The following is a 26,725-nucleotide window of genomic DNA, read 5'->3' on the forward strand; positions in this document are numbered from 1 at the left end:
ATGTAACTTCCATCCCTGGGCGGCATGCACAAACGCCCACTCTCGTTCAGGATATGTGGCTGAGTGATATGACCAGCAGTTACATGTACACATGTATAACGTTAGACAGCACCTTGCCTTGTATACATGATCTACTTCTGTATGTATTAATTGCTTACTTGTTCCACTTCCAATCCATTATAAATTTTCTGGTTTAATATATTGGAGTAATTTTTTGTATGCACATCTTTATCTTTATATATTATTGATAGTGTGTGTGTGTGCAGTGTTATAGTGTTGATATTTGCCCATCATAATTATGTTATTAGGCCTATAGTCCATACTAACCTCGCATGTTGTGTGAGTGGCCTAGGCTATATAGTCTAGATATACAGTAGTTACATATACATGTACATAGATCTATATTGTTTAAAGTTTATGACATGTACGAGGAGATTCCTAATTGTCAAATGGAAGAGTATTGAGACGGCATGCATGTATGCATGTGCTTGATGAAGTGCTATTGTCATTATTACTTCCTGAAGGCATTTTTTAACCGGTGACACAATTGCTCCTGCGACAGATACTCCAGGCTCATAGGGTTAGCTAGGGTAGAGCCGGATTAGGCTTGCAGTATGGTTTTATGTTAGGTTTAGAATAGGGTATAGTGATATATCCAGAGTTGAAGTTGGTCATTCAATTAATGTGTGGAATTTGCAGCGATTTGGAGCAATTGTCCCCGGAGCAAATGTCATGGAACCGTTTTTCAGTGTACTTGTTTATGTTGAATATCTGTTTATTGAATGAAGTAATAAACACCTCAATTTCTTGATCACATTGTACATGTACATGTACGTACGATTAAAGGCCAAGTCCACCCCAACACAAAGTTGATTTGAATACAAAGAGAAAAATCCAACAAGCATAATGCACTGCAAATTTTACGAAAATTCAATGTAAAGTTGTGACAGTTTTTAATTTCGCTTAATTCAGAAAACAGCACATCCTGGTCAGTATGCAAATGGGAATTGATGATGTTAACCTAGTCTACAAATGTAGACCCACATCTGCAGTGTGTGTATCACAGCTGATTCAAGGAGTCTGCATAGCAGACTAGGTCTACTGTGGCTGCAGATGTGGCTCACTTCGCTCGCTCTTTCAGGCTGGTTTGCGTTGCAAACCGGCAGCAGCACGCTTCACTCGCTGAGATCCCACCTCACGAGCCATTCAGAGTCTGTATAGCAGACTAATGTTAACCAGTCACCATTTCTTTTGTATTTTATTTTATGAAAATTATGAAATATTTCAATTTTCCCCTCATCGTCATGTGAAAGAAAGCTTTATTCCCCCCTGAACATTCTATTGTCCTGTCAAGTTGGTCCTTATTGTAAAATTTGTAAAAATTGAAATATTGTATAATTCAAACAATAAAAAACCCCAAAGGAATGAGTGAGGGACATCAACTATTTCATTTGCATGTCATTGTGCATACAGTATAACTATTTTGTGAAAAATAAGGGAAATGTTAAAATGTCATAACTTTCTTACTTTACATCCAATTTTTGATGAAATTTTCAATGTTATGCTTGTTTGATGTTTCTCTATTTATTCAAATTAACACTTTTTCTAGGGTGGACTGGACAATGACCATAATTCTGAATTTGGTCTAAAGTTGTTTAAAGGATATGGGGCACTGGCGTACAGTTAGCTTGCGGGGGGCTCTTGCCCCCCCTCCCCAATTTTTTTTCACCATTAAGAAAGTAAAAGAGAAAAGGAAAGGGATAAGCGTGATCAAAATATGATATTTTCTCTTGCCCCCCCCCAATTTTTTTTTCACTACCACAAAAATAAAAGAGAAAAGAAAAGAAAAGGAAAGGGATAAGGATGATCAAAACTTATATTATTTTCTCTTGCCCCTCCAAAACAAATTTTACTTAACAAGAAAATAAAAGAGAAAAGAAAAGGGATAAGGGTGATTGAAATATGATATTATTTTCTGAAGATTATGTCAAAATCTATCACAAACTAATAAAAGTGTCCAAATGTTTGCCCTCGCCTTGCTTGCTTGCAACTTTTTATTAATATCGAGTCCCCTCAAATATTTTGGCTCATTACGCCACTGACCTGGGGAGTAGTAATAAAGTGTTATTTTTTCAACATTAAAGCATATGAAAGGGGTATAGTAAAATATCAGAAACATACTTTGTAAAAAAAATTGTGACATTTTTTCTTCCTGTGATTTTAGTAGATATACATGTAGGTCAGAGCTAGGGCTTTTAATTTCTAGCAATTTTATTCCTTTTTATGTTTTCCCTGAATAGCTCTCCCCCACCATGGCGTACTGCTCAGTCAGTGACTTCTACGCCGGCAAGACGTTGATGATCACCGGTGCCACTGGCTTCATTGGTAAGGTACTGTTAGAGAAACTCCTTCGGTGTTGCCCAGACATCAAGAAGATATTCCTCCTTGTCAGAACAAAGAAGGACAAGGGACCATCCGCTCGTATCAAAGAGATCACTTCTAGCATGGTAAGTTGATTACAGGGGAAGCTCACCCTGATAAAAAGTTTGTTGTAAAATACCACAAAAATAATATAATGTATTGGTAAAGGTTTGAGAAAAATCCATATTTGAATTTCAAGATTTTGATTTGTGACGTCATTTACGAGCAGCTGCCCAATATGTTATGTAATATAGAATGCATAAATTTTAATTTTTCTATGGTTCATGATGACTAAAAATATTCTTCTTTCTGGAGCAGATGTGAAATAATTTGTTTATATACTAAAGGTACAATAAAACCCATTTTCATTTTTTTTTTGTAAATGACATTTTACTGATAATTTAGTTTATGATACATGGGCTGCTGCTCACATATGACATCACAAATAAGAAAATTGATGTTTTAATAAATTATCAAACTTATTTATTTATTAATATTTCAACAGGATGCCCAACCAACATAAAAATTGCTCTCCCTTGGGGTCCTGCATAATTATTAAAAAAAAAATATATATATCTTATAATACACAGTAAAATTAACATGAACAAATATACATACAAACTATGATGGATTTTCCTAAAACCTTCACAAATATTTTTTATAATTAAATCGTGTCTGCTGTACGAATTAAACCAATGGAAATTGCAGAATTCAGTATGTTATAGGTTAACATTTTCATTTACTCCACAGATGTTTGACAAAGTCAGGGAAGCGCAGCCAGACTTCCAGTCAAAACTTATCCCCATCGAGTCCGACCTCATAGAACCTGACCTTGCCTTAAAAGAAGAAGACATCAGAACTCTTCAGGAGGAGACAGAGCTTGTGTTTCACGTTGCAGCTACTGTCAGATTTGATGAAAAAATGTTGTAAGTATTACGTAGTTCACATATCTTATTTCAAAATGTTCATTCATCTTACTTTTAATGTGTAAACAACACTTGCTTACTGCAATATTTTTTTGTAACATTTTTTTTTTTCAATGTCAAATTTATTTGTTTTATCTATCACTTTAGTCATGATATCTATTCTTATTCTTATGATTATTGTAAGGATTGATATTCCTTGATTGTTTAAAAAGTGTAATTACTGTTATGTGGGTTAGTTTGACTCTAAGATAAACTGAAATAACGACACAGATTGAGAATTGATATACAGTTCAGGTCCAGCCAGTCTGGTTGTTAATGTGTGTATGGAGTGCCAACATTACTGTCTCAATATGTATATGTGTGTGTGAAGTGAACATGAGATAACATATGACAATTACCTTCCATTTGATTTTAGTTAATCTTGCCTGAATAGGCCAATTACTTGTACTGCTGTGCGGCATCTGCAGTCTGGTACCTTGACATGATGTTTGGAAACGCCTTGTGGCGGGATCTCATTCACCCCCAGAAAATGAAAAAGCCCCAACCCTTGTGCCAGTCAATTAGTCCCAAAACTATTTTGGCAAAGCAACTTCAGTGATTGTTATATTGTTATTAAGAATCAATGTTGGATGGTTAATCATGTGCATACATTTTTGTCAATCAGCCATGATCTTAGGAGTACAATAGGTTGGGTCGAATGAATACTTATTGCCTTCTTCTTCTTAATTAGGCGAGTGCGACCTACATGTGTATGTGTGCTGGGCATTCTACATATTTGTTGTGGCATATTTGCTTTGATTGGAAAAAAAAAATTAGAAATTTAATTGAGGGATGCTTGACATGAGCTAACCTCATAGTTTGATATATTCTTTGTTTTCAGACTCTCTCTCCGAATGAACGTGTTTGCCACCAGAAAGATCTTGCAAATGAGCAAAAGAATGAATAAATTATTGGTAAATGAATATTTGTCCAGTAATCATTATGTTAAAAAATTCAGACACAGGGCTCTACCTGCGTATAAATACAATTTCAGAAATATTTTATTTATTTTGTTAGACTCTTAATGATTATAAGAAATAAGTGTGGATATTTAAACATACATGTAGTAGAGAATAAATAATTATTGCAAATTTGAATGAAAATAAAGTAAATATGATATACTTTTTATATCATCAATGCTTTGCCAATTTGGAGATCAATGACTACATGTAGCTTGCTTTTAATAGAATAAGTCAGAGATGTCACAATGAACAACTTTAATTATGTAGGTAGATGTAACCAGTAGGTTATTCTATCTCATACAAGTACAGGGATTAGGTGGATTTCAGGGATTTCTTCAGTCTATGTCAAATACTCTTCATATTGGCAATACCATCTGTTACCCCTTCTGTAATTAAATGGACTAGCTTGTAACTTAAGAAGTGAAATGACTTAATCTATGAAAAAATTAGCAATTTGAATACTGAAGAAAAATTAGTGACACGATTGCTGATTTATGAGTCTAAAAAGTTGATGTTTACAAATTTTATGTTAACCTAGCCACCTGTAACAAAGATTGAATTATGTGCATGGTTTCTCAGCATTATAAATAATAAAAGCGTATACCGTTCAATTCAATGATATTGTAAAAAAATATGGTATATTGATTGATATTGCAAACATTTTCATATACTGCACATCTTGTATGTTTATCTCAAACTTTTATCGATTTTTATAAACTTGAAGAGAATTAATTTTGTGGTTTTTAATGATTTTTCCATATATTGATACCTTTTTGTTTGCTATCTTGCAGGTCTTTCATCATGTTTCAACAGCGTATAGCAACTGTGACCAATCCACAATAGAAGAGATTGTTTACCCCCCTCCCATTGACCCATACAAGATCTTGGACGCTGCAGAGTAAGTAATCTACCCCCCCTCTCCCCCCCCCCCCCCGCTGGCTATCCGGTTGACCCATGCAAGATTTTGAATGCTATGACTAAGTTGTCCCCTACACCGACTCGTACAAGATCTTGGATGCTGCAGAGTAAGTTGTCTACCCCCCTCCCCCCTCCTGTTGACCCATACAAGATATTGGATTCTACAGGGTAAGGAACTCCGCTATTTACAGTCTCCGAGGGCTGCCTTACGCAATGCGTTGCGTCTGTAATTGAGTTTTTACGCAAAAGCGCCATCTGCGTTTAATGCAATATAACCAAAACCATAGCGGACTGAAGATCGCTATGGTATCATATCATTTCCCCGGTTGTAGCTGATCTACTACATGTATATCGGAATAATAAGGAATATATCCTACCAGGTACCCGTTTCACCTCACCTGGGTCGAGTGCAGCACAGCGTTGGTAAATATCTATCTGAATTAGGAAAACATGCAGTGGCTGGGATTCGAACCGACGTCCCTCTGATTGAAAGACGAGAGTCGTAACCACTCGATCACAATGCCCCCCACATGTCTTTTGTCTTATATAGATGGATGTCAGAAGACATGATGGAGGCATTAACCCCCATGCTGCTGGGCAAGAGACCAAACACATACACCTTCACCAAGGCTCTGGCAGAGTACGTCGTCAAAGAAGAGGGTAAGGGGTTGCCAATTTGCATCACAAGGCCGTCCATCGTTATAGGCTCATGGAAAGAGCCATATCCTGTAAGTAACTGCGATAGTCTTCTGCATTCAGTGCGAGTGATAGGCCCGTATTCTGAACTTGGGTTTGAAATAAACCCTGGTTTAAAGTTGCAGTTTTAAACTATAGAGATCTCTATGAGTATATGTTCAATTTATTATAATTTTGACACTCAAATAATTCGTAACTGTCTCAGAATAATAACTGAAATATTTTCTTCATTATGAAAGCAAAGGAGGAAAAAATAGTAAATATAAAAAATATACAATATTTAGTGACTTATCAGGGCCCCGTCTTACAGAGAGTTGCGATTGATCCGATCAATCGCAACTATGGACGGGGAGCATGGTCAACATGTATTATGCATGTTTGTTCAAAATATTTTCTAGCTCTGATGTATATTCATGCATTCATTGTTTTCATAAAAATTCACTGTGCTTCTCTTTGTTCACAAAGGACATTGTGCAAATTTCCTGTAGAAAAATTTATGACACTGATGGATTTCCATAGAGTTACGATTGATTGGATCAATCGTAACTCTTACTTAGATGGGCCTCTGTGTTTGTTTTGAGCCTTTAGTGATGTTATTGTGGGTTGTCGAAAAAATTACCAAACTATATCTTGTCCTTCACTTTGTTTTACATGGCAGAACACCAAGAGGTGAGCCAAACTTCTACACAGATTTTTAGAATTTTGTTGTGAAAAATACATGTACAGACATGCCAACCGTTCCCTTTTTAGAGTACATGTATTTGTTCCTCTTTTTTGCTATAAATACACCAATACTTTTTTTGTATGATTTGTTACTTTTTTTCAATTTCTGATCATGGAGTATGTATTATACACAGCGCGTGACACTAGTGCCAGTCCCAGTCCGGTAAAAATCACTCTCTGGCCAGTAACTTGTTGCATGAAAAGAACTAGTAAATTCTTGCCTACGAGCACATGTTCAAAAGGGTGAATTATCAAGTTTTCAAGTAGAGTCATTTCACATGTTTCTTCACCGATCTCACTACAACAGGTTGGCGATTGTTAAGTTGAGACAAATTTTTATAAGTACTCTTTTTTGTCAAAATATCCTTTTTTCCCTTGTAAGAATACTTTGTTTGGTTGTAGAAGGTTGGCAGGTCTGCATGTATCTCTGCTAATTTATGCAAACTCTTTCCAAAATTACCCCAAAATGCTGCTTCTCCTTCTGCATTTTGTTGACACATTTTTTACTTTTTTCCTTTTTGTTTGATGTAGTTGCAAAAGGCACAATAGAACTCTTTTATTCATAGGTACAGTATTGGCCAATTCCTAATCTTCGTAGTTGTTGCAATTGTGACCTACCACAATAAAACCACCAATAATAAGTCGCCAGCGGGGAAGGTTTTCTGTTAATAGCATAAATAGAAAATTGGTCTTCAAAAACCCAAAATTCCAAACTAAGCTTGTCTGAAGGAGTATTTCTTCATCTTTATTCTGTAAAAAAAAATGACTTGTAAAGTTGAGTAGAAACAAGATACAAGAGTTGAACTTTGACACAAGTTTTTGTGGACTGCTGGAAGTTTCATTGAAATTGCACAGTGTGCACATCTCATGCTGGAGTGAACACAAACTACAAATGTTGTTTTCTCCTTATTTTCTGAAGCTCTCGCTTAGTTTTCTCTGCATTCAATCAAGTATTTGAGTGAGTTATCTTTGATCTTGTCTGACAAATCAGATATCATTTTAAAGCTTAGGATGTGCTTGTTCAAACTCAATAAAAACCTAAAAATTCATATTGGGTGACTTATTGTTGGGTTTAGGGTGGCTGATCACAGTTGGAACTTTCTTAAATCGTGGCTGTTTGATTGGATAAATGATGTGCTAAATTTATTCATTTTTGCGATTCTATTCTTGGTTACGTATTTTATTTTGGCATGATTTGTTATTTTCATGTACAGTGTGTTCCATCCAGGTGAAATAAATGGGTACCTGGTAGGAAAGAATTTTTGTTAATGCTTGAGTGTCCGATCAGGGTAGCCATGCTAAGGGAAATTTATAATAGTAATGCAGCACTTATAAACTAGAGGATTCTAAAGGCCACCGCACACCTTACGACCCGACTGGTCGCCGACTGGCTTGCGACTGAGTGAGGGGAGATGAGTCGCAAGGCAGTCATAAGCCTTTACACCGCACACCTTGCGATCCGATCTGCGACTCACGCATGCGCTTTTTGCTTTTTGGCATAGCAACTGAGAAAGTGCGCTTACTACTGCGTATGCGCGTTGTTTATCATATACGCGTCGTGCAACTCTGCTGTCTGATTGGTTGGAAGTTGGATTAAGCTTGCGATCCAGTCATAAGGATTCGACATGTCAAATCCTTCCGATTTTCCTTGCGACTTGTCTCTGACCGGTCTGCGACTCGAAGCTGACAAGAGCTGTGACGTCACATCTCCCCTCACTCAGTCGCAAGCCAGTCGGCGACTGGTCGGGTCGTAAGGTGTGCGGTGGCCTTAAAACCTACTTCTACTGTTCTGCTCTTTCCAGAGCTGTAAAACATTGCTGATTCAACATCTACTAAATAGAGACAAATGGTTCAGAGACCCATTTATGTTCACAGTAGAATAACCATCCAACCAATATCTGTAAACTTCAAGATCAACCATAGTGATGTTGCCAACAACGATGTTGACCATTGTTTCCGACATCTTTCTTTCCCTTGATAGCTGTCCAAGTAATTAAAGTGGTGGATCTGGAGATGGTGATTGGTGGGGATTTTTTACCTGATTGCTAAGAAAGCATGAATGCTTGTAAGCAAGCAACCAGAGGACCGACGGCTTAAGGTCCTCTCCAAAGGACCTGGTAATGAGGATTAATGCCTTACCAAAGGGCACTAGCGCACCAAGTGGGAATCAAACCCGGGTCACCGGAATACGAATCCCCCGCTCTACCGACTGAGTCATTACGAGGACGATGATGGGCTTTAATCAATTAAGTGTTATCCAGATGTTTCATATTATTATTTTTATCATATATTTTTTCCCTTTTTCAGGGATGGGTTGATTCGATATTTGGTGGAACTGGATTGGTTGTTGCAGTAAGTAAATAACTTATTTTCAGAAAGAAGTAGTCTTCCTTGGGCTTTAAATAGAAAATAACAATGCTAATCCAACAAATAGATTTAAAAAAATCAACATATTACATTGTCTTTGGTTGAAAGCATGTTCATTTCCATGAAGATGGAATGTTGGTAGGAAATCTAAAGAAAACCACTTTCGTGATTATACAGTGCGTCCCAGAAAAAAACGAAACCGAGATTAAGCGATGATTTATCATAACTTAATCACAAATACAATAGACAAATGACCTACCAATGTAAAGCTTAGAATCTCCTCTTTCATCTGATATTACTTAGATTATTCCCCATTCATGCATGAGTGAGTAAAAACAATTTGAAGAAAGGATACCAAAAACTCATTTGGCGGGGGGTATCTGAATTTCAAAAAGAAAATCACATGCCTAAAAAGTTCAATATCTGCTCTTTTATTTGATACCTTAATCACAAAAAATGGTCAAGAAGTAAAAAAAATATGTTCCCTCGAAACAATGCTTGTATTTCCATAATTTCATTAAATAAACGTGTTTTCACCGGTTTGCCACAGAAGCTATTGCATGGTTAACAAAAGACTTCATGCATGGCTGATCGTCAACAAAAACGGAGTGTCAAGTGAGTTTGAACGCTAGCCTGCAGAACCTCTTAATTTTATGAAATATATTGAAATTCAAGCCTTATTTCAAACAACCAGAACTTTGTTATTTCTTAACCATTTTCTGTAATTGAGGTATCAAATTAAAGAGCAGATATTGAATTGTCTAAAAATGTGGTTTTCTTTTTGAAACCCAGATACAGCCCGCCTTTGACTTTTTGGTATCGCCTCTTCAAATTGTTTTTGCTCACTCATGCGTGAATGAGAAATAATCTAAGTAATTTAAGATGAAAGAGGAGATTCTAAGCTTTACAATGGTACATGTAGGTCATTTGTCTATTTTATTTGTGATTAAGTTATGATAAATCATCGATAAATCTCGGTTTCGTTTTTTGTGGGACGCACTGTATTGTAGCTTTTTAATGTTTAAAAATAAACAAGTGATATTTGCCGGAATATCTGTTCCTTTCCTGGTTTGAGCTTATTTGTATTACTAGGGGAAGGCAGCGTAAGCAACCACCCCCATTCTAATTATGAATGAGTCAGACATTGTTGTGGTGCCATATATTGATGACCCTTTGCATAAACTCTTACCCCACCACATTGTTTTCAACATTGAAACAGACAGTAGTTTTTCAGAGGGAAAAATCCAAATTTCATCTAAAAAAGAATAATGAAAGTGAGGAAAAGATAAGAGCAATAACTCAGAATATAATATTTTGAGAACGATGACCCTATGTAATTATTAATATTACTTTATTTCATTCTTTTTTAAAACCCTTCTCAATGGTTTACGCAGGGGGAAAGCAAATGGATGGGGTATCCTTGACTTCAACTTCATACAGACAATCATAATTCCTGAAAAGGAGCTAAACTGAACTGAACTGAATTTATTACCAAATAATGTCAAAATACATTGATACAGGGTAAATAGTCATATATACTTCATTGGTAGAAGGACTCCACAGAAAGTACTGCTAATGGGACGTGGAGCCCCTATCCTAAAATATACATAATCATTATTAATAGCATGACCTACATGTACATGTACATGTAGGTAAAATGTCATTTAGGGTCAATGAATATAGTATTATATCATACGAATGGTGTTCTTTGTGAATAATTATTCTGTAGTCGTTTTCAAAGTCAGCCAGACTGCCAGAGGCGCTCCACTTGTTATTCTAATTTCTATTATTATTATTATCTCCTGTTGCAGGTTGGTAAGGGTTTGGTAAGTACAGTGCTCAGTGACCCAGAGGCCCTCGTTGATGCCTCCCCCGTTGATTTTGTAGCGAACGCAATGATCGGTGCAACTTGGTATACAGGGGTCAATAAGTGAGTAGATCCAAAATCTCTTTTTCAAGAATGATAAAAAAAAAGTTTTAAAGTTGTTTATTTGAGTCAATAGGCTGCAGCGATTTCCCTTTATTTATTGTTTTGTCGGCAATTTGTTTGATTGGTATCCATAAAACGATAAGTGATTGCTTGCGAGAAAAGATTTAGTATCAAGGATTATAAGTCTATCAAGAACCTTTGATTGAGTAGGCACTGGCTAGTTGGTTAATTTCGGAAATGTGTACACAAGTGTCACAATGTTGGTCTAACAAATTAAAGGAAAAAGAACTTAAAATGCAACAGTGCAAGCTATTAACATTATGTATTTACCATGTCAAGGTGGCCAAATTGCCAGGACAGGGGCCTGTTGCAGAAAGAGTTGCGTTTAAACGCAAGTCAAAAAATCAATCGCAAGTCAAAAATACGCGCTGTTGATTGGTTGAAAATCAAGTTGCGCATGATTTTTAGAGTTGCAATTGATTGCAACTCTTTCTGCAACGGGCCCCTGTTATAGTTAATCAAAACAATACTCTATCCAGTATATTTTATAAAGTACAATAAAGAAAAGATTGATAACCCAATTCATATGTTAATATCATACACAGACCTGTCACCATCACAGGCTATAACTTGGTCACCAGTCGTGTTAATCCAAACCATGATTGTTAGTACGATAAGGAAAGATTGGTAACCCAATTCATATGTTAATATCATACACAGACCTGTCACCATCACAGTCTATAACTTGGTCACCAGTCGTGTTAATCCAAACCATGATTGTTAGTACAATAAGGAAAGATTGGTAACCCAATTCATATGTTTATATCATACACAGACCTGCCACCATCTCAGTCTATAACTTGGTCACCGGTCCTGTTAATCCAAGCAAAGTGGGATCACATGTAGGTAAGTCGATCAGAAACCGTTTGTAAATATATATATATATTCTAAGAATATCTGCCTACACGGGATTTGAATTTGTAATTTATGCATAGAGCAATTTTCAAAAAATTTATATATTTTTCATTTTTTCTAAATTATTAATGTCAATCTTTTGTGCTACTTCATTTGATTAGGGGCATACTTTGATTGATTGTTATTTGTTTTATGAATATAATATAAATATGATTTTTTGCTACTCTTTTTTTTACTTCTGTGAGAGAAAGCTGAATAACATTGTGTTATTAGCTCATAATTGTATTTGTATATGGAAGCTAAAATGTCTTTGAGGGGAAAATTTTCTTTTGCTGCTTGATTTCATAGTTATTGCACTGTGATTGCATTGAGTAGTGTATTATCTTTTAAGTTGGCCTATATTATAAAAAAAAATTCGCTCAGATTGTAACATAGTTAGATTTGAGTAGTTGAGGACTTGAAGGGGAAGTTCACCCCTGACAAAAAGTTTAGTGAAAAAAAAAGAAAAGAAAAAAAAAAAAATATCGCTTAAGGTTTGAGAAAAATCCATCAAAGATTTAAAAAAGTTATTAGAATAGAAGCTTATTTCTTGATTTGGGATGTCATGTGTGAGCAGCTTTAATAATTCCGATACATTGTAAATTGTAAAAAATCAGTGAAATGTTGTTTTTTCAAAAAAATTGAAGTGATTTTAATTGATCCTCCAGTATTAGCAGACAAATCGTTGCACACCCACTCCTGAAAGAAAAGGGACTTAAAGGTAAATTCCAGTTCTGGTAACGATCTCAAAATGACTTTTTACAGAATCTAATATAATGACCACCCAAGTGTCTGTTTGTATGAATAAAAAATATGTGCCAAAGGATTCTGGAAGAAATTGTGTAATTGCTGAGAAATAAGCAAAATAAGCGCGGATTCGGTCACTTCCGTCGGGTCTTTATTCCAGCAATAATAATACACTGTCCCACGTGTGCCTATCTGTGTTGGCGATCTTCAGTGTGATCGTAGATCAGCTTAGATTTTATGATTTCGCAAAGTTCAGTTTATGTAACTGTACCAGATCTAGATCCACGATGATATAGTCATACTTAACCTTGGTTTTACAGACTTTCTCACGAAATTAGTGTTTTACTGCAACTACTGTAATTTAGCTTTAAAAAATTGGAATTCATCATTTTCATATGACATAACATATGGGGCAGCTGCTTGTTTATGATGTACTGTCGCGTTGGGATCAGTAATTAAGGGAAGCGTAAGGAGAAAACTTTGGAGAAAGTTATACAGTTCAAAATCACAAAGTATTTAATCATCAATATTCAGCTACAGTTCGAAGTACATGAAGATTCAGATATAACAGGGGACGATGAATATAAAATAATTTAGAAGTATCAGATTGAGATTCGGAGTAAAGTTAAATTAATATTCGATGGACGTCTAAGTCTTGAAATCATTCAGTCTCTATGGATGAGTGTGGGTGTAGTATTCTACTGTATATTCTATATCTCAAATAATCAAGAAGTCTTATTTATATCATTAGTTTTGGGGTGTAACAATTTAAGGTGGGAGTGATCTAAACTTGATCTGATTGGTCTACAGGTAACTGTCTATCAAACTTTCTCTGGTATCAGGGGTGTGGTGATGCTCTATGCAAGTGACTGGGGCTGGAAGTGTGAGTCATACTTCTTAGAACTTTTGTTCCTTGAAGTTAGCTTACGTCACTGAGGCTTGGTATTTTTATGGTCAAGGTTTAGGAGTTAAATGGTATTGGGGGTTTTGGGGATTCTTAGATGACATTGGGGGAGTTTGTTAACAAGTGAAGATGAATGACTGAAAGGATAACAGGAAGTTAAATACATACTACATAACAGTACGTCACAAATTATCAATAACGAAAAATTCTAATCAATGTTTGTTGGTTTTTCCTCAAGCCTTCACCAATGAATTTCTATTTTTTTTTTCTGGTATTTTACAATAAAATTTTCTTCAAGGAGAACTTTTATACAAGGCTATTATTTTATACTGTTTTTAAATATGAAATATTATTCATGTCCCTTCGATTTTCTCTTAGGAATTGTCGCCGATCTACTCAACATTTTTCCCCTAGACAAGGCATTTGGACGTCCAAGATATTATTTCACTAAATATGAGTAAGAATACGTTCCATCGATGCTCTGTTGAATAACTTAAGAAATGGCATTATAGTAAATGATAGATCAGTAGTGGTAACAGCAAATAATCCCTGCTGAAAGTTCTCTCTTATTACTATGTTTGTGTGGTGGCAGCCACATAAGAAAGGCTTTAAAGCTAATAAAATCCACCGTTCCCCAATTTTTGGGAACACCCCTTACACTCTATGTAAAATATCTATCACATGTCCATACACTCATCCAGGGTAGAAAGTAATATTTATTTTAGGGGCTATCTTTTTTTTCCACATTGGGGCAATTGTGGAATTTTGGCTGCTCTTCCTTTCACTTTTCTGGGCTCATACTTTTTAGGGTCAACAAGCAATTATGCAGTAAAAGCAAATATCATTCTGCCATAGTTGAAATATTGATTTTCTAAGTAATCTTAAATATTGTTTGGAAATATCATGGGGTGACTCTAGAAAGAATGTCCGCCCCAAAGCATGTATTTTGGGGGAATTTTAGGGGCGATTTGGGCAATCATGAGGGCAAAATGATCCTGAGCCCGCATGTATTCCGTACGCTGCACCCATCATATCATTGGTTTGTTTTATCAATAGGCTGGGATTAGAATGCATCAACCTGTTAAATCGGAATATACCAGCTTTTTTATTTATTGTACCTTGAAACTAATCGGACTTGTGATTCACTGTTCCTCTTTTTTATGGGACACCTTGTAAACTCCATGTCAAATTTCTATCAAGTCGACATGCAATGATTATATTATTATACCTGCCATTTCCTTGTTTTGTTTTACTAATAGGATTGTATTTGAATGCATGAACATGATAAATGGGAAGATACCAGCTTTTTTCATTGATAGTGCACTGAAGCTAATGGGACAGAAACCTACGTAAGTACCTTAAGGACCCCTGCAACCAAACTTCATGAGCCTATATGTTTAAGTCAAGTTTAACTCAGGCCAAGGTCTAACTCTCTGCTAAAATTGCGGGAAGATAAAAATGTGAAAATTCTGTGTACACTATTTGTTTCTTTTATTTTCCTGTGTTCTGTGTTCATGCTTTAATTGCGAAGTAGTTGTCATATATTTATATTATTATACAGTGCGTCCCAGAAAAAACGAAACCGAGATTAAGCGATGATTTATCATAACTTAATCACAAATACAATAGACAAATGACCTACCAATGTAAAGCTTAGAATCTCCTCTTTCATCTGATATTACTTAGATTATTCCTCATTCACGCATGAGTGAGCAAAAAAAATTGAAGAAAGGATACCAAAAACTCATTTGGCGGGGGGTATCTGAATTTCAAAATGAAAATCACATTTCTAAAAAGTTCAATATCTGCTCTTTTATTTGATACCTTAATCACAAAAAATGGTCAAGAAGTAAAAAAGTTATGTTCCCTCGAAATAATGCTTGCATTTCCATAATTTCATTAAATAAAGGTGTTTTCACCGGTTTCCCACAGAAGCTATCGCATGGTTAACAAAAGACTTAATGCATGGCTGATCGTCAACAAAACGGAGTGTCAAGTGAGTTTGAATGCTAGCCTGTAGAACCTCTTCATTTCATGAAATTATTGAAAGTCAAGCCATATTTCAAATAACCAGAACTTTGTTATTAATTGACCATTTTCTGTAATTGAGGTATCAAATTAAAGAGTAGATATTGAACCTTTTAAAAATATGATTTTCTTTTTGAAACCCAGATACAGCCCGCCAAATGACTTTTTGGTATCCCCTCTTCAAATTGTTTTTGCTCACTCATGCGTGAATGAGAAATAATTTAAGTAATTTTAAATGAAAGAGGAGATTCTAAGCTTTACAATGGTAGGTCATTTGTCTATTGTATTTGTGATTAAGTTATGATAAATCATTGATAAATCTCGGTTTCGTTTTTTATGGGACGCACTGTATAGTTATGAATGATTTGAGTGACAAATGTGACCATCCACCCCAGAACCAACAGTAAGTCACCTGGTGAGTGTTTCATAAAGCTGCTCGTAAGTTGAGAGCGACTTTAAGAATGGCTGGTGATCCTTTCTTACGCTCTTAATAGTCAACAATGAACATTTAATGGTCAGTATCATTTACCACAAGAAAGGATCACCAGTCGTGCTTAAAGTCGCTCTTAACTTACAATCAGCTTTATGAAACGGCCCCCTGGAAAGGTTCTCTGTAAATAGCCAAAATAGTAATTTGGTCTCCAAAAATAAAGAAATGAGAAAATTATTTGAAGGAGTTATTTTTCTTCTTCATACTGTTAAAGATTGAAGTTCTAAAGTCAAATATATGTACAGTTACAAGAGTTTTTAGCACTATTTTTTGAATTATCATTTAATTATCATTAGCCATTTATTTCTTTTTTCAGTCCTTCTATTCTAATACTGATGATAAGCTACACAGCAAAAACTGGTGTTAACCAGTGTACATAGAGGACCACACCTGTTATTTTACACTGGTATTAAATTGACAGTGTTAGTTTAACACCTTAACACCTATAGGTTTTATCATAACACATTTGGTTGTTACATTTACACTCTTTGGTGTTATGTTCGATCTCTAGGGTGTAATTGTAACACCTCGGGTTATGGTCCTCTACTAACACCAACTGGTGTCAGTTTTAACACCACAGTTTTTTACAGTGTATAATAAGAATAGACAACAAGATGACCCGACTCATCCTTTTTAATATAACAAATTAAAATTGTGTTTTTGCTGCAGGATGGTGAAAATAAACCAAAGAATTGTAAGGATGGTTTATGCTCTGAGGTTCTTCCTCATGCACACTTGGTCCTTTGGCTACAAGAATGTAGAAGCTCTCACGACTTCAATGAGCAAGGAAGACAGAGAGGTAGGCTAACCCATTCTTTTTCCCCCTCTTCCTCTTTCCCTTCCGCTTTTTCTTCCTCTTCCCCTTTTTCTTCCTCTTTCCCTTCCTCTTCTTCGTCCTCTTTCCCTTTTCCTTCTTCTTCCTCTTTCTCCTCTTCTTCCTCCCCCTTCTTCTTCTTCCTCTTCCCCTCTTTCTTTTCTCTTTCCCTTCCTCTTCTTCCTCTCCCACTCTTCTTCCTCCTTCCCTTCATCTTCTTCTTTCCCTTCCCCTTCTTCTTCCGCCTCTTCTTCTGCCTCTTCTTATTTCCCTTCCCCCTCTTCTTCCTCTTTCCCTTTCTCCCCTTCTTCTTCTTTTCCTTTCTTCTTCCTCTTTCCCTTTCCCTCCTTCTTCCTCTTCCCCCTCTTCTTCTTTCACTTCCTCTTTCCCCTCTTCTTCTTTCCCTTCCTCTTTCCCTCTATTTCCTCTTTCTTCCCCTTCTTTTTCCTCTTTCCCTTCCCCGTATTCTACCTCTTTCCCTTTCCCTTCTTCCTCTTTCCCTTTCCCTTCTTCTTCCTCTTCCCCCTCTTCCTCTTTCCCTTCCCCTTCTACTTCCCCTTCCCTTTCTTCTTAATCTTTCCCTTCCCCTTCTAGTATTACCCTACCTTTATAGCTGGGCTGCTTCGGCCTTCAAGCATTGGAAGAATTTCTTCCCACCCATTCACCTCACGTGGGTTGCTGGGTTGAGCACAGCACAATGTTGGTAAATTTGGTGCTGAAGGAAAACACGACATGACTTGGAATCAAACCCATGTCCCTCAGATTGAAAGACGAGAGTCATAATTACCAGACCATGATGTCCCCACATGTTCTTGAATACCGAATAAGGACAAGATTCTCTTGTATTTTCAGGTATTTTTCACTGATGTGAGACCACTACATTGGCCATCATACTTCCATGACTACGTTCTTGGAACAAGGAGATTCCTCATGAAGGAAGATCTGGAAAATCTCCCTGCTGCACGCAGGCATCTTAAAATGTAAGCTTTAAAATCCTCCAAAATATATGACCCTTAACCAGGATAGGAAATAATTTTCTTTCATTACAGGCTATTTTTTTTTCCATATTGGGGTGATTGCAGAAATTTTGAGGCTATTTATTCCATTTTAAGGACTACTTTTTAGGGGCAACAAGAAAATATGCAGTAAAAGCATATATCATTATTCTGCCGTCGTCTTGAATATTCATTTTCTCAATAATCTTGAATGTTGTTTTTGACAGATCTTGGGGAGATTCAAGAAAGAAAGTAAGGTCGCTCCCATAGCATGCATTTTGGGAGAATTCTGGGGGCAGTTTGCACAGTCATAATAATACCCCAAAAACGTATTCTGAAAGGTTTACCTTTTAGAAGCAGATTCTGAGTTTTAAAAGGATACATAACTTGTCCAAATTGATCAACAATAATCCACATAAGTACAAGTACATGATTAAATAATTGACTTTGAAAGAGAACTACTAAGAATATGGGAAATATGAGGTTTGAAATATTGGATTACTTAAAGGTAAATTCCAGTTTTGGGAACGATCTCAAAATGACTTTTTACAGAATTTAATATAATGATCACCAAAGTGTCTGTTTGTATGAATAAAAAATATGTGCCAAAGGATTCTGGAATTGTGTAATTGCTGAGAAATAAGCAAAATAAGCGCGGATTCGGTCACTTCCGTTGGGTCTTTATTCCAGCAATAATAATACACTGTCATACGTGTGCCTATCTGTGTTGGCGATCTTCAGTGTGATCGTTTGTTAGCTAGATATTATGATTTCCCAAAGTTCAGTTTATGTAACTGTACCAGATCTAGATCCACGATGATATATCAATACTTTACCTTGGTTTAACAGACTTTCTCACGAAATCAGTGTTTTACTGCAACTACGTTCATTTAGCTTTAAGCATGGCACTTGCATACTTTATTTAAAGAGTGGGTTAGACTTCCATAAGTCTGGATGAAATGGTGTAATTTCAGTTATTTTATTGTTTACCTCACAACTTAAAATTGAGAGTGTTGTGAAAAGAGAGTGAATCAGGTGAAGCCATTTTCACTCATCACTGATTTGAACCTAAATCACCTTGTTTAATCCCAATAACAAACATATTCTTGATGCTCTTCAGGTTGCGCAACCTCCGATGGACCTTCAATACCGTCCTCGCTGTAATCATCTGGCGTATCCTCATGACCCGGTCAAAGGTCGCCCGGAACTTACAGGAATCCATTATCAGCATTTTCTTCAGGTTCCTTCGATATTGTCGCATGCTTACCTTCTCCATGGGTCGCTCTCATTGATCATGCTTTGCCACCACTTCTTGTTACTTCTTGTGGTGGCAGTTCAATCATGATAAGGCAATCAGGTTCATCAGGTGTATTGCTTTTAGAATTTCTTCATAATAGTCCCCATCTTGACTTTTTACACCTACATGTATCGGTAAAATGCCAATTCGTCTACTGCCAACTTGTCCACTCACCAGATGGTCTACTTTCATTTAGTCTAATACCATTCCGTCCATCAACATTTTGTCTAACAACCATTTGATCCAATAACCATTTGGTCCGATCAACACTTCGTCTAATCACCATTTCGTCTGTGACCAGTTCGTCTCATTACCAGTTGGTATAATATCCAATTTGCACAGTTAACACTTATTCCAATTAGATGAAATGGTGAGTGGACGAATCGGCAATTAGACCATGTGGATAGTGGAAGAACTGATGGTAGACCAAATGATAGTAGACGAGTTGCCATTTGGACGAATTGGAAATAGACTCATGTATCTTACAGATTGTCAACAATAATTGAATCATTCATTCAATAATTAATTGATTAATACAAGTGTTCATTCCATCCTTCATTCATTTAGAATGATGATGAAATGAATAGTGCTCCATATTACAATTATACTGGTATTGAAAACTTAAAGGGGAATCCAACCCAAATAAAAACTTGTTTTTATAAGAAAAAGAAAAATCAGACAAGTTGATAGGTGAAAGTTTGAACAATATTGGACAAACAACATGAAAGTTATGACATTTAAAAAGTTGTAAATATTTTTAATCACTATACTCATGGAGACTTCAAATTGGCCGCATATGGGATGTCATAGTGGTGTAAGGCAAGGACTACTCTTCCATGTACTCCAATACATATTATGGCTTAAATGTCATTTTTCCCAAAAGTTTTATTTCAAATTATATTTTTCTTTCATGAGGACATTAAACAATATACTACCTGGGTTATATTTAAATCACTGCCCCAGGGGGATGGGTACTTAGGAGAAAACCACAAATCCCTGATAATAAAGTACATGGCCTATGGGAAAGTTGTCCTTGCCCCTTGTCATAATTTACTTACCCAGTTGCCAATTTGAAATCTACATACTATTAATGATCTCAATTTTAAAGCAGCTACATGTATAACTTTCTTATTGCTTGTCCGATTTCTTTCAAACTTTCACATAATTTACTTACCCAGTTGCCAATTTGAAATCTACATACTATTAATGATCTCAATTTTAAAGCAGCTATAACTTTCTTATTGCTTGTCCGATTTCTTTCAAACTTTCACCATTCTTTTATATTCATTTTTCTCCTTCCCAACACAACATTTTATGGCCAAGGCTGGATTCCCCTTTAAGTGAATATTGGAATAGGATGCATGGTTTTAGATAAAATGTAATATCATTTCTTGTTCTGGTGTTAATGGTGTGATACAAGGTATAGTGAATAGCTACCCATTTATCATTGAACTACTGTACTGAAATATTAAGATTTTAGAAATATAGATGTATTTTAATCTTTATTATCTTTTATATCATTTTTTGAAATTATTATTTGATGTATTATTATTATTGTGATTATTATTATTCTCATTATTTATTATTATTAATATTAATATTATAATTATTGTTATTATTATTATTATCATCATCTTCCTTATTAATTGATTTATTAATTTATCTATTTGATTTATTTATTTATCGCTTGGTAGACGACATGGCATGTAAAAGGTGGCAATATAGAAGAAGAATATTAGTGGAATTAATAAATTTAGAGGAACGAGCATTAATAATTGTATTATGGTAGGAACACATGTAGTTGTCTATTAAAGCTGAAAGAACTGGATGACTTTAAAGGGGAATGAAACCTTTGGAGCAAGTGGGCTTGTGTAGAAACAGAAAAATAAAAGAAGAACAAAGAAAGTTTGAGTAAAATTGGACCAATAATAAGAAAGTTATGAGCATTTGAATATTGCGATCACTAATGCTATGGAGATCCTCCCATTGGCAATGCGACAAAAACGTGTGATGTCACATGTGAACAACTTTCCCTTTGATGGACTATGAAATGCCCCCAAATGTCTCTTTTTGCTATTTCTTTTGGTGAAAAAACTCTTTATCCGTAATATATTCTTTGAAAATGTGTAGTAAATGCCATCCTATAGAAAGAATACATGACCTACCGATAGATGTGATAAAAGAGGCAGTTTAAGTGAAATATATACTAAAGTAATGGGGAGAGTTGTTCACAAGTGACATCACACATCTTTGTCGCATTGCCAACGTGAGGATCTCCATAGCATTAGTGATCGCAATATTCAAATGCTCATAACTTTCTCATTATTGGTCCAATTTTCTCAAACTTTCGTTGATCTGTTTCTTTGATTTTTCTGTTTTCACACAAGATTTCTTGTTCTAAATGTTTTATTTTCCTTTAAGTATTTAGGTTCATACATATGCAACTCAAGAAAAGACTTTCTATCTAGGTAAGCTAACATGGAATACATGTAATAAGCTGCATTTGATATGGGAATCAAATATTTCTATGTCATCAAACCTCTCCCTGTTTAGGGCATGTGTAAAAAGTATCCTGTTGTATGGTTTAGAAACATGGACAATCAAGAAGTCATTAAAGATAGACTTTTAGGCACATATTCTCGACTTTTAATGAGGGTACAAAATATAAGTTGGAGAGATCACATAACAAAATTTATGGAGATCTTCCACTTATCTGCACCATGGTAATTTAACGTAGTATGAAATTTGCTTGTCACTGTTTCCGTAGTGAGAAGGAAGTTATTTCTGATGTACTTTTGTTGTGCCTCCCTCATAAAACGAGAGAACGGAGACCTTTAAATGTTGTTGATTACAATTGTAGGGATACAAATAATTTGTTACATGACTTACCAAATCCTGTCAGATCGCAAAGCCTGGCATACCATTGTTGATTCATTCTCGGATGTGTCTGATTTGTAGTGTTGTGTAATATTTTAGATTATTTCTCAATGCTCATCACAAGATGAATTTAATTTACAATCATATTAATTGAATTGAACTTTATTGTTCGTTACAGGTTATTTGCCTTTTACTGGTGCATTACAACTCAAATATTTACAAATTACATATATGAACATGAGGATAAAAAATGAGATGACTAGTACTATAATTCATTACACTGGCATTCGATAGCTGTTTTCTGCAAAAGAAATCTATTTTTTTTAATTATCTTAATAATTAGACAGTTTAAAGACCTTTTTATTATAGTGTACATGTTTAGTTATATATTTCTTTATTTATGGATTTTTGGTGATGTCTTTCTTGCTTTCTGTAGCTCATTGGATATGTTCTTAACGCAGTTGTATTGTGACATGCTGCATTTGTATCTTTTATATTCTCTTCTGAAGTAAATGAAGATTACGTGAGAACATGTTGTTACGAGTGTGTTTAGAAAATATATTACACTGCAGCAAAAAGAAAGAAAAAGATCCTTGACAAGACTGATATTTTAACCGATGTTCAATTTATTATGATCTCTTGCCTTATTCTCTGCACAATGCAGATGAGCTGCTATAGAAAGTTTTTGTATGTGTCGTTCCTGTTATTCAGAACAGTGAGCAGTATTTGATTGAGTAAACTCTTTTATAATTGAGATATTGAAAAATATGTCTCATTTTATGTGAAACTTTCAATTTTGTTGTCTTTACATGGACATCATCTCAGGTAAGACAATGATGTCAGAGATATATTACTAGCGGCCGTATTCTGAAGTCGAGTTTAATTTGAACTCTGGTTTTAAGTTGTGGTTTAACTATGGAAAGCCAGTTGTTACATAAATCTATAACAGTAGAGTTTCAATGCATCAGCTCATTTGACTCCCAATACATTATTAACTGCCTGGGAAGGATAAGTATGACAGATGTCTTCACCATTAAATATTTAGTGAAGAGCACAATTAACATGAGAAGCATTCACTGTAAACAAAATTTTGAAATGTTTGGCTTCCCATAATTTTAGCACAGACTTGGACCATGGTCTAAGTTAAACCTGACTTCAGAATACGGGCCAACGTGTTTGAAAATATTGCTTTTGGTATATATTTAGAGGTTGATGCTTTCTGCAAAAAAAACAAACCTTTTTTAAATGTTGCCTTTGATATATTGCACTGCAGCAAAAAGAAAAAAATCCTTGATAGTATCAAGACTGACATTTTAACCATGGTTCAATTTATTATGATAAGCTGCTATAAAGTTTTTGTAAATTTTGGTCCTGTTAGTTTGAACAGTGTGTAGTCCCAATGTGTAGTATTTGATCGAGTAAACAATATCATTGGGATATTGAAAAACACGTTTGAGTTCATGTGAAACTTTCAATTTTGTTGTTTTTACATGTACACCATCTCAGGGAACCCGACTCTGTCAGTGATATATTTTGTAGGTGTTTGACAATAATGTTTTTGGTTTATATTTAGAGGTTGATGCTTTCTGCACAAAATAGACTTTCTATTTTTTCAATATTGTTTTAATACAGTTTCATGCTACATGTATCATTGTCTTTCACTACTTCTAAAATAAAAGAGACATTTTGGAGATTGTTCTGTTCTTTTCAGTTTGCATGAGAGTTTTCATAATGACATGGTAATAGCTCAAGAGAACTGTGAATGCAAGCAAACATTCCCTTGGCACTACATCAGGTGGGTGTTTCATAAAGCTGTTCGTAAGTTTAGAGCGACTTTAAGAACGACTGATGATCCTATCTTGTGAAAAATGCGGGGAAAATGGTATATTCATTGACAATGATTAAGCGCGTAACAAAGGTTCACCAGTCGTTCTTGAAGTCGCTCTTAACTTACGAACAGCTTTATGAAACACCCACCAGGGAGTATAAACGTGAATGCATGCTCCAGCTTTATGTTTTCCATGACATTAATTATTCAGTTTTGGAATCAACGTTGAATCTTAACTAAGGTAACGTTTTTCAAATGTTATCAGTTATGGATCTATTTTGTGAATCTGGCAAAAAAAGTGGGATCATGAATCGCTGATCATCTTGCATGAGAGGTAAGTGACATGATCAAGTCAAAGACCATTGAACTTTAATCATGTTGTGGTCGTTACATACTACTATTTTAGCTATCTTAGCCTACATTCTCTTTAAGCTTTCAATATGTGACCGTTATACTCTGTGAAAAGTGCCTTTGTGATCTCAGTTTTATAGGGAAATCTGTCCGATGGCACCACAAAGATTCCTTATTTAGGACCAACCCCAACCAAGAATACACTTATTAGGGCCACGACCGTGGCAGCCGGAGACAGGTCAAAATTGCACGATCGTGGCCATTGAAAAACTTAGTTTAGACCCCTTTTTGCAAATCTCAGGACTTGTGATTTGATGCAAATGACGAAGTTCCCAGTTGTACCAATCACAGAGCTTGTATCTGACACATAGATGAAGGCAAAAAACTCGCCTCTGATAAGCTAAATAGGGCCGAAAAAGTATCCGAAATAAATTTTCTAAAGATTGTAGATCTATGTTAAAATGTGTACTTTCAGGTATTCAAATTTACGTAAACAACATTGTTTGGCTGTCTTATTTTGTGGATTTTATGAAAATGCACAATTCTTGGAACTGATTCAAAGCTAATAGAATTGTTTGTTAATCCCGATTCCTTCCGAATATGTTCGAAATGTCGAACATTTCCTATTCATGCCTGTTTGTAATAAACCAGTTCGTAGTTATACTTCATGGACAACATTGGTCAAATGACCTTTCATTTCTTTCATTATGATAGGTAGATTTCAAAGCAAGTCATTATGTAAGCATGCCTTACATAGCAGGGTGAAGAAATTGAATATACCAGGTGACTATATAATAGCACATCAATAAACACTATATAAAGGCATTAGTTGCATTTCTACTTTGAATGCATTGTAGCATGTTGTACAACCATGGACCTATGAAGAGATGGACATTCATCGCTTAGATAATGAATTCACTAACAGGTGACGGTAATTGTCATCTGAATAACATTCTCTTCATACTAGTCTTCTTTGGTCCTATGATCGTCACCGTGAGAAGGGACTGAATTAGTTCGTGATTGGACATTTATATTTCACAAATTATATGCGCAGTTGATAGAAAATCAATGAAATAATGGATAATCGATGTGCAGTTTTTGTTTACCTTTGTTAATCTTAGTTCCATGTGTTTTATTTGGGGAAATGTCTGCATATTTTAATATAGAGGCAATATCGTGATTGATTGTTTACTATTTAAAATTCAATTTTCCCCAAGTTTCTCCATAATATTCCAGATATACGTGGCACATAACATGTGTAGATCGTGTATCTTTCAATGTTAATGAGGTCCTTATGTGTGAGCGGTAGTTAGCGGATCGAATAATATCATATTTTATATCATAAAAATCGTCTGCTTCTCAAGTTTGCTGATCCATATATGAAGCATATTGACTGAAAGGCACATACTGAAACAGGGGATCAGCCAACATAAATCAAGACCGGGGAAACTGTTCCGTCTTTGAGTGATCAGATACCCTTGGTAGTCATGGTAATTGCTATTGTTACAACACCTGTATGTTCTCATTAAGATGCGCATAACCAGGTGACGGTGACTATCATTGGGTCAAAGAAATGCTCGCGTTAATCGTCCATCTTTTCATAGGTCCATGGTACAACCAAGAACCTCCTTGGTACAACGTAGGCCTACTTGGCAAACTGTAAAATACCAGTCGTTCGTGGACATATTGTTCTTTTTTGTGGATATAAATGAAAATTGCAATTCAAAAGAATGTATGAATAACCATAAAAAATTGGTGCTTATCTCATTCAATTTTAAACCACCGTGTTACATTTGTACCAATGACCTTCCGTTGATCATGCGCAGAGTGGAACTACGAACTGGCTTATTCATAAGGGCTGGCAGTGGTATGTGTACCTCTTGGACCCCTTACGATTCAGGCCTAAGTTTCGTTCAGAAAAAAATATTTTTTTTTCACTTGTGTTGTGAAATAGTTTGTGATCATGGAAAGTGATTTGGATTTTGATATGGACTGTAACTTTGAGAGTGAAGCAGGGAGTGGTATCGTGGGCAGTTTGACTCTAAAAATTGTAAGTGACATGAAAATGAATCCGACGGATCGAGTCCCATGATGCCCGAGTCGGCGAGTGGCCGCCGCGCTGCAGCGCGGCGGTGGTAGGGGTCTTGGCACTGGTGTTGGTCAAGTTTACAAGGTAAGTGTTTGTACTGATATTTAATGACGATATTTTAATTTGAATTGAAAAAGATAAATATGAAAAATGTAAAAGACAATAGAAATGGACTGAGGCACGTAGACAACGAAACTTAATATAAATACTTGAATAGGGGTCTAGATCTAACGTTACATTTGCACACTTCGTTTTTCCATAGTGGATTAATTACCTTTGTGTGTGTGTGTGTGTGTGTGTGGGGGGGTGCTATTGTGAATGTGAGTTTGAGTGTGTGATGGATCGAAAATCATCGAAAATACTATAGAG

At 35.5% G+C, this 26,725-nt stretch overlaps 1 protein-coding gene across 3 annotated transcripts; it reads left to right on the plus strand.

The window, feature by feature from the left end:
- The first annotated feature begins 38 nt into the window (after positions 1–38).
- LOC129268260 (fatty acyl-CoA reductase 1-like) lies at positions 39–23,779 on the plus strand. Of its 3 annotated transcripts, none has more exons than XM_064104724.1 (15): positions 39–139; positions 2,301–2,507; positions 3,172–3,347; positions 4,228–4,300; positions 5,140–5,246; positions 5,817–5,994; positions 8,993–9,037; positions 10,864–10,982; positions 11,818–11,888; positions 13,966–14,044; positions 14,847–14,936; positions 16,775–16,904; positions 17,772–17,899; positions 19,035–19,192; positions 21,494–23,779. In XM_064104724.1, exons 2-15 carry the CDS (start codon positions 2,313–2,315, stop codon positions 21,523–21,525), a joined length of 1,581 nt encoding a protein of 526 aa, XP_063960794.1. In that variant the 5' UTR covers positions 39–139; positions 2,301–2,312; the 3' UTR covers positions 21,526–23,779. The 3 variants fall into 3 exon arrangements, with proteins under 3 accessions (XP_063960794.1, XP_063960793.1, XP_054761804.2); XM_064104723.1 differs by having other exon boundaries at positions 19,035–19,141; positions 21,820–23,779; XM_054905829.2 differs by lacking the exon at positions 21,494–23,779 and having other exon boundaries at positions 19,035–19,871.
- Positions 23,780–26,725: the final 2,946 nt, after the last annotated feature.

Source organism: Lytechinus pictus, chromosome 9 (assembly GCF_037042905.1).
Source record: "Lytechinus pictus isolate F3 Inbred chromosome 9, Lp3.0, whole genome shotgun sequence".
Taxonomy (NCBI): domain Eukaryota; kingdom Metazoa; phylum Echinodermata; class Echinoidea; order Temnopleuroida; family Toxopneustidae; genus Lytechinus; species Lytechinus pictus.

Coding starts and splice junctions, on each gene's coding strand:
- LOC129268260 (XM_064104723.1), top strand. CDS start 2,313: ATGGCGTACTGCTCAGTCAGTGACTTCTACGCCGGCAAGACGTTGATG. Junction 5,995..8,992: donor CATGGAAAGAGCCATATCCT/GTAAGTAACTGC, acceptor TCCCTTTTTCAG/GGATGGGTTGATTCGATATT. Junction 14,937..16,774: donor CTAATGGGACAGAAACCTAC/GTAAGTACCTTA, acceptor TTTTTGCTGCAG/GATGGTGAAAATAAACCAAA.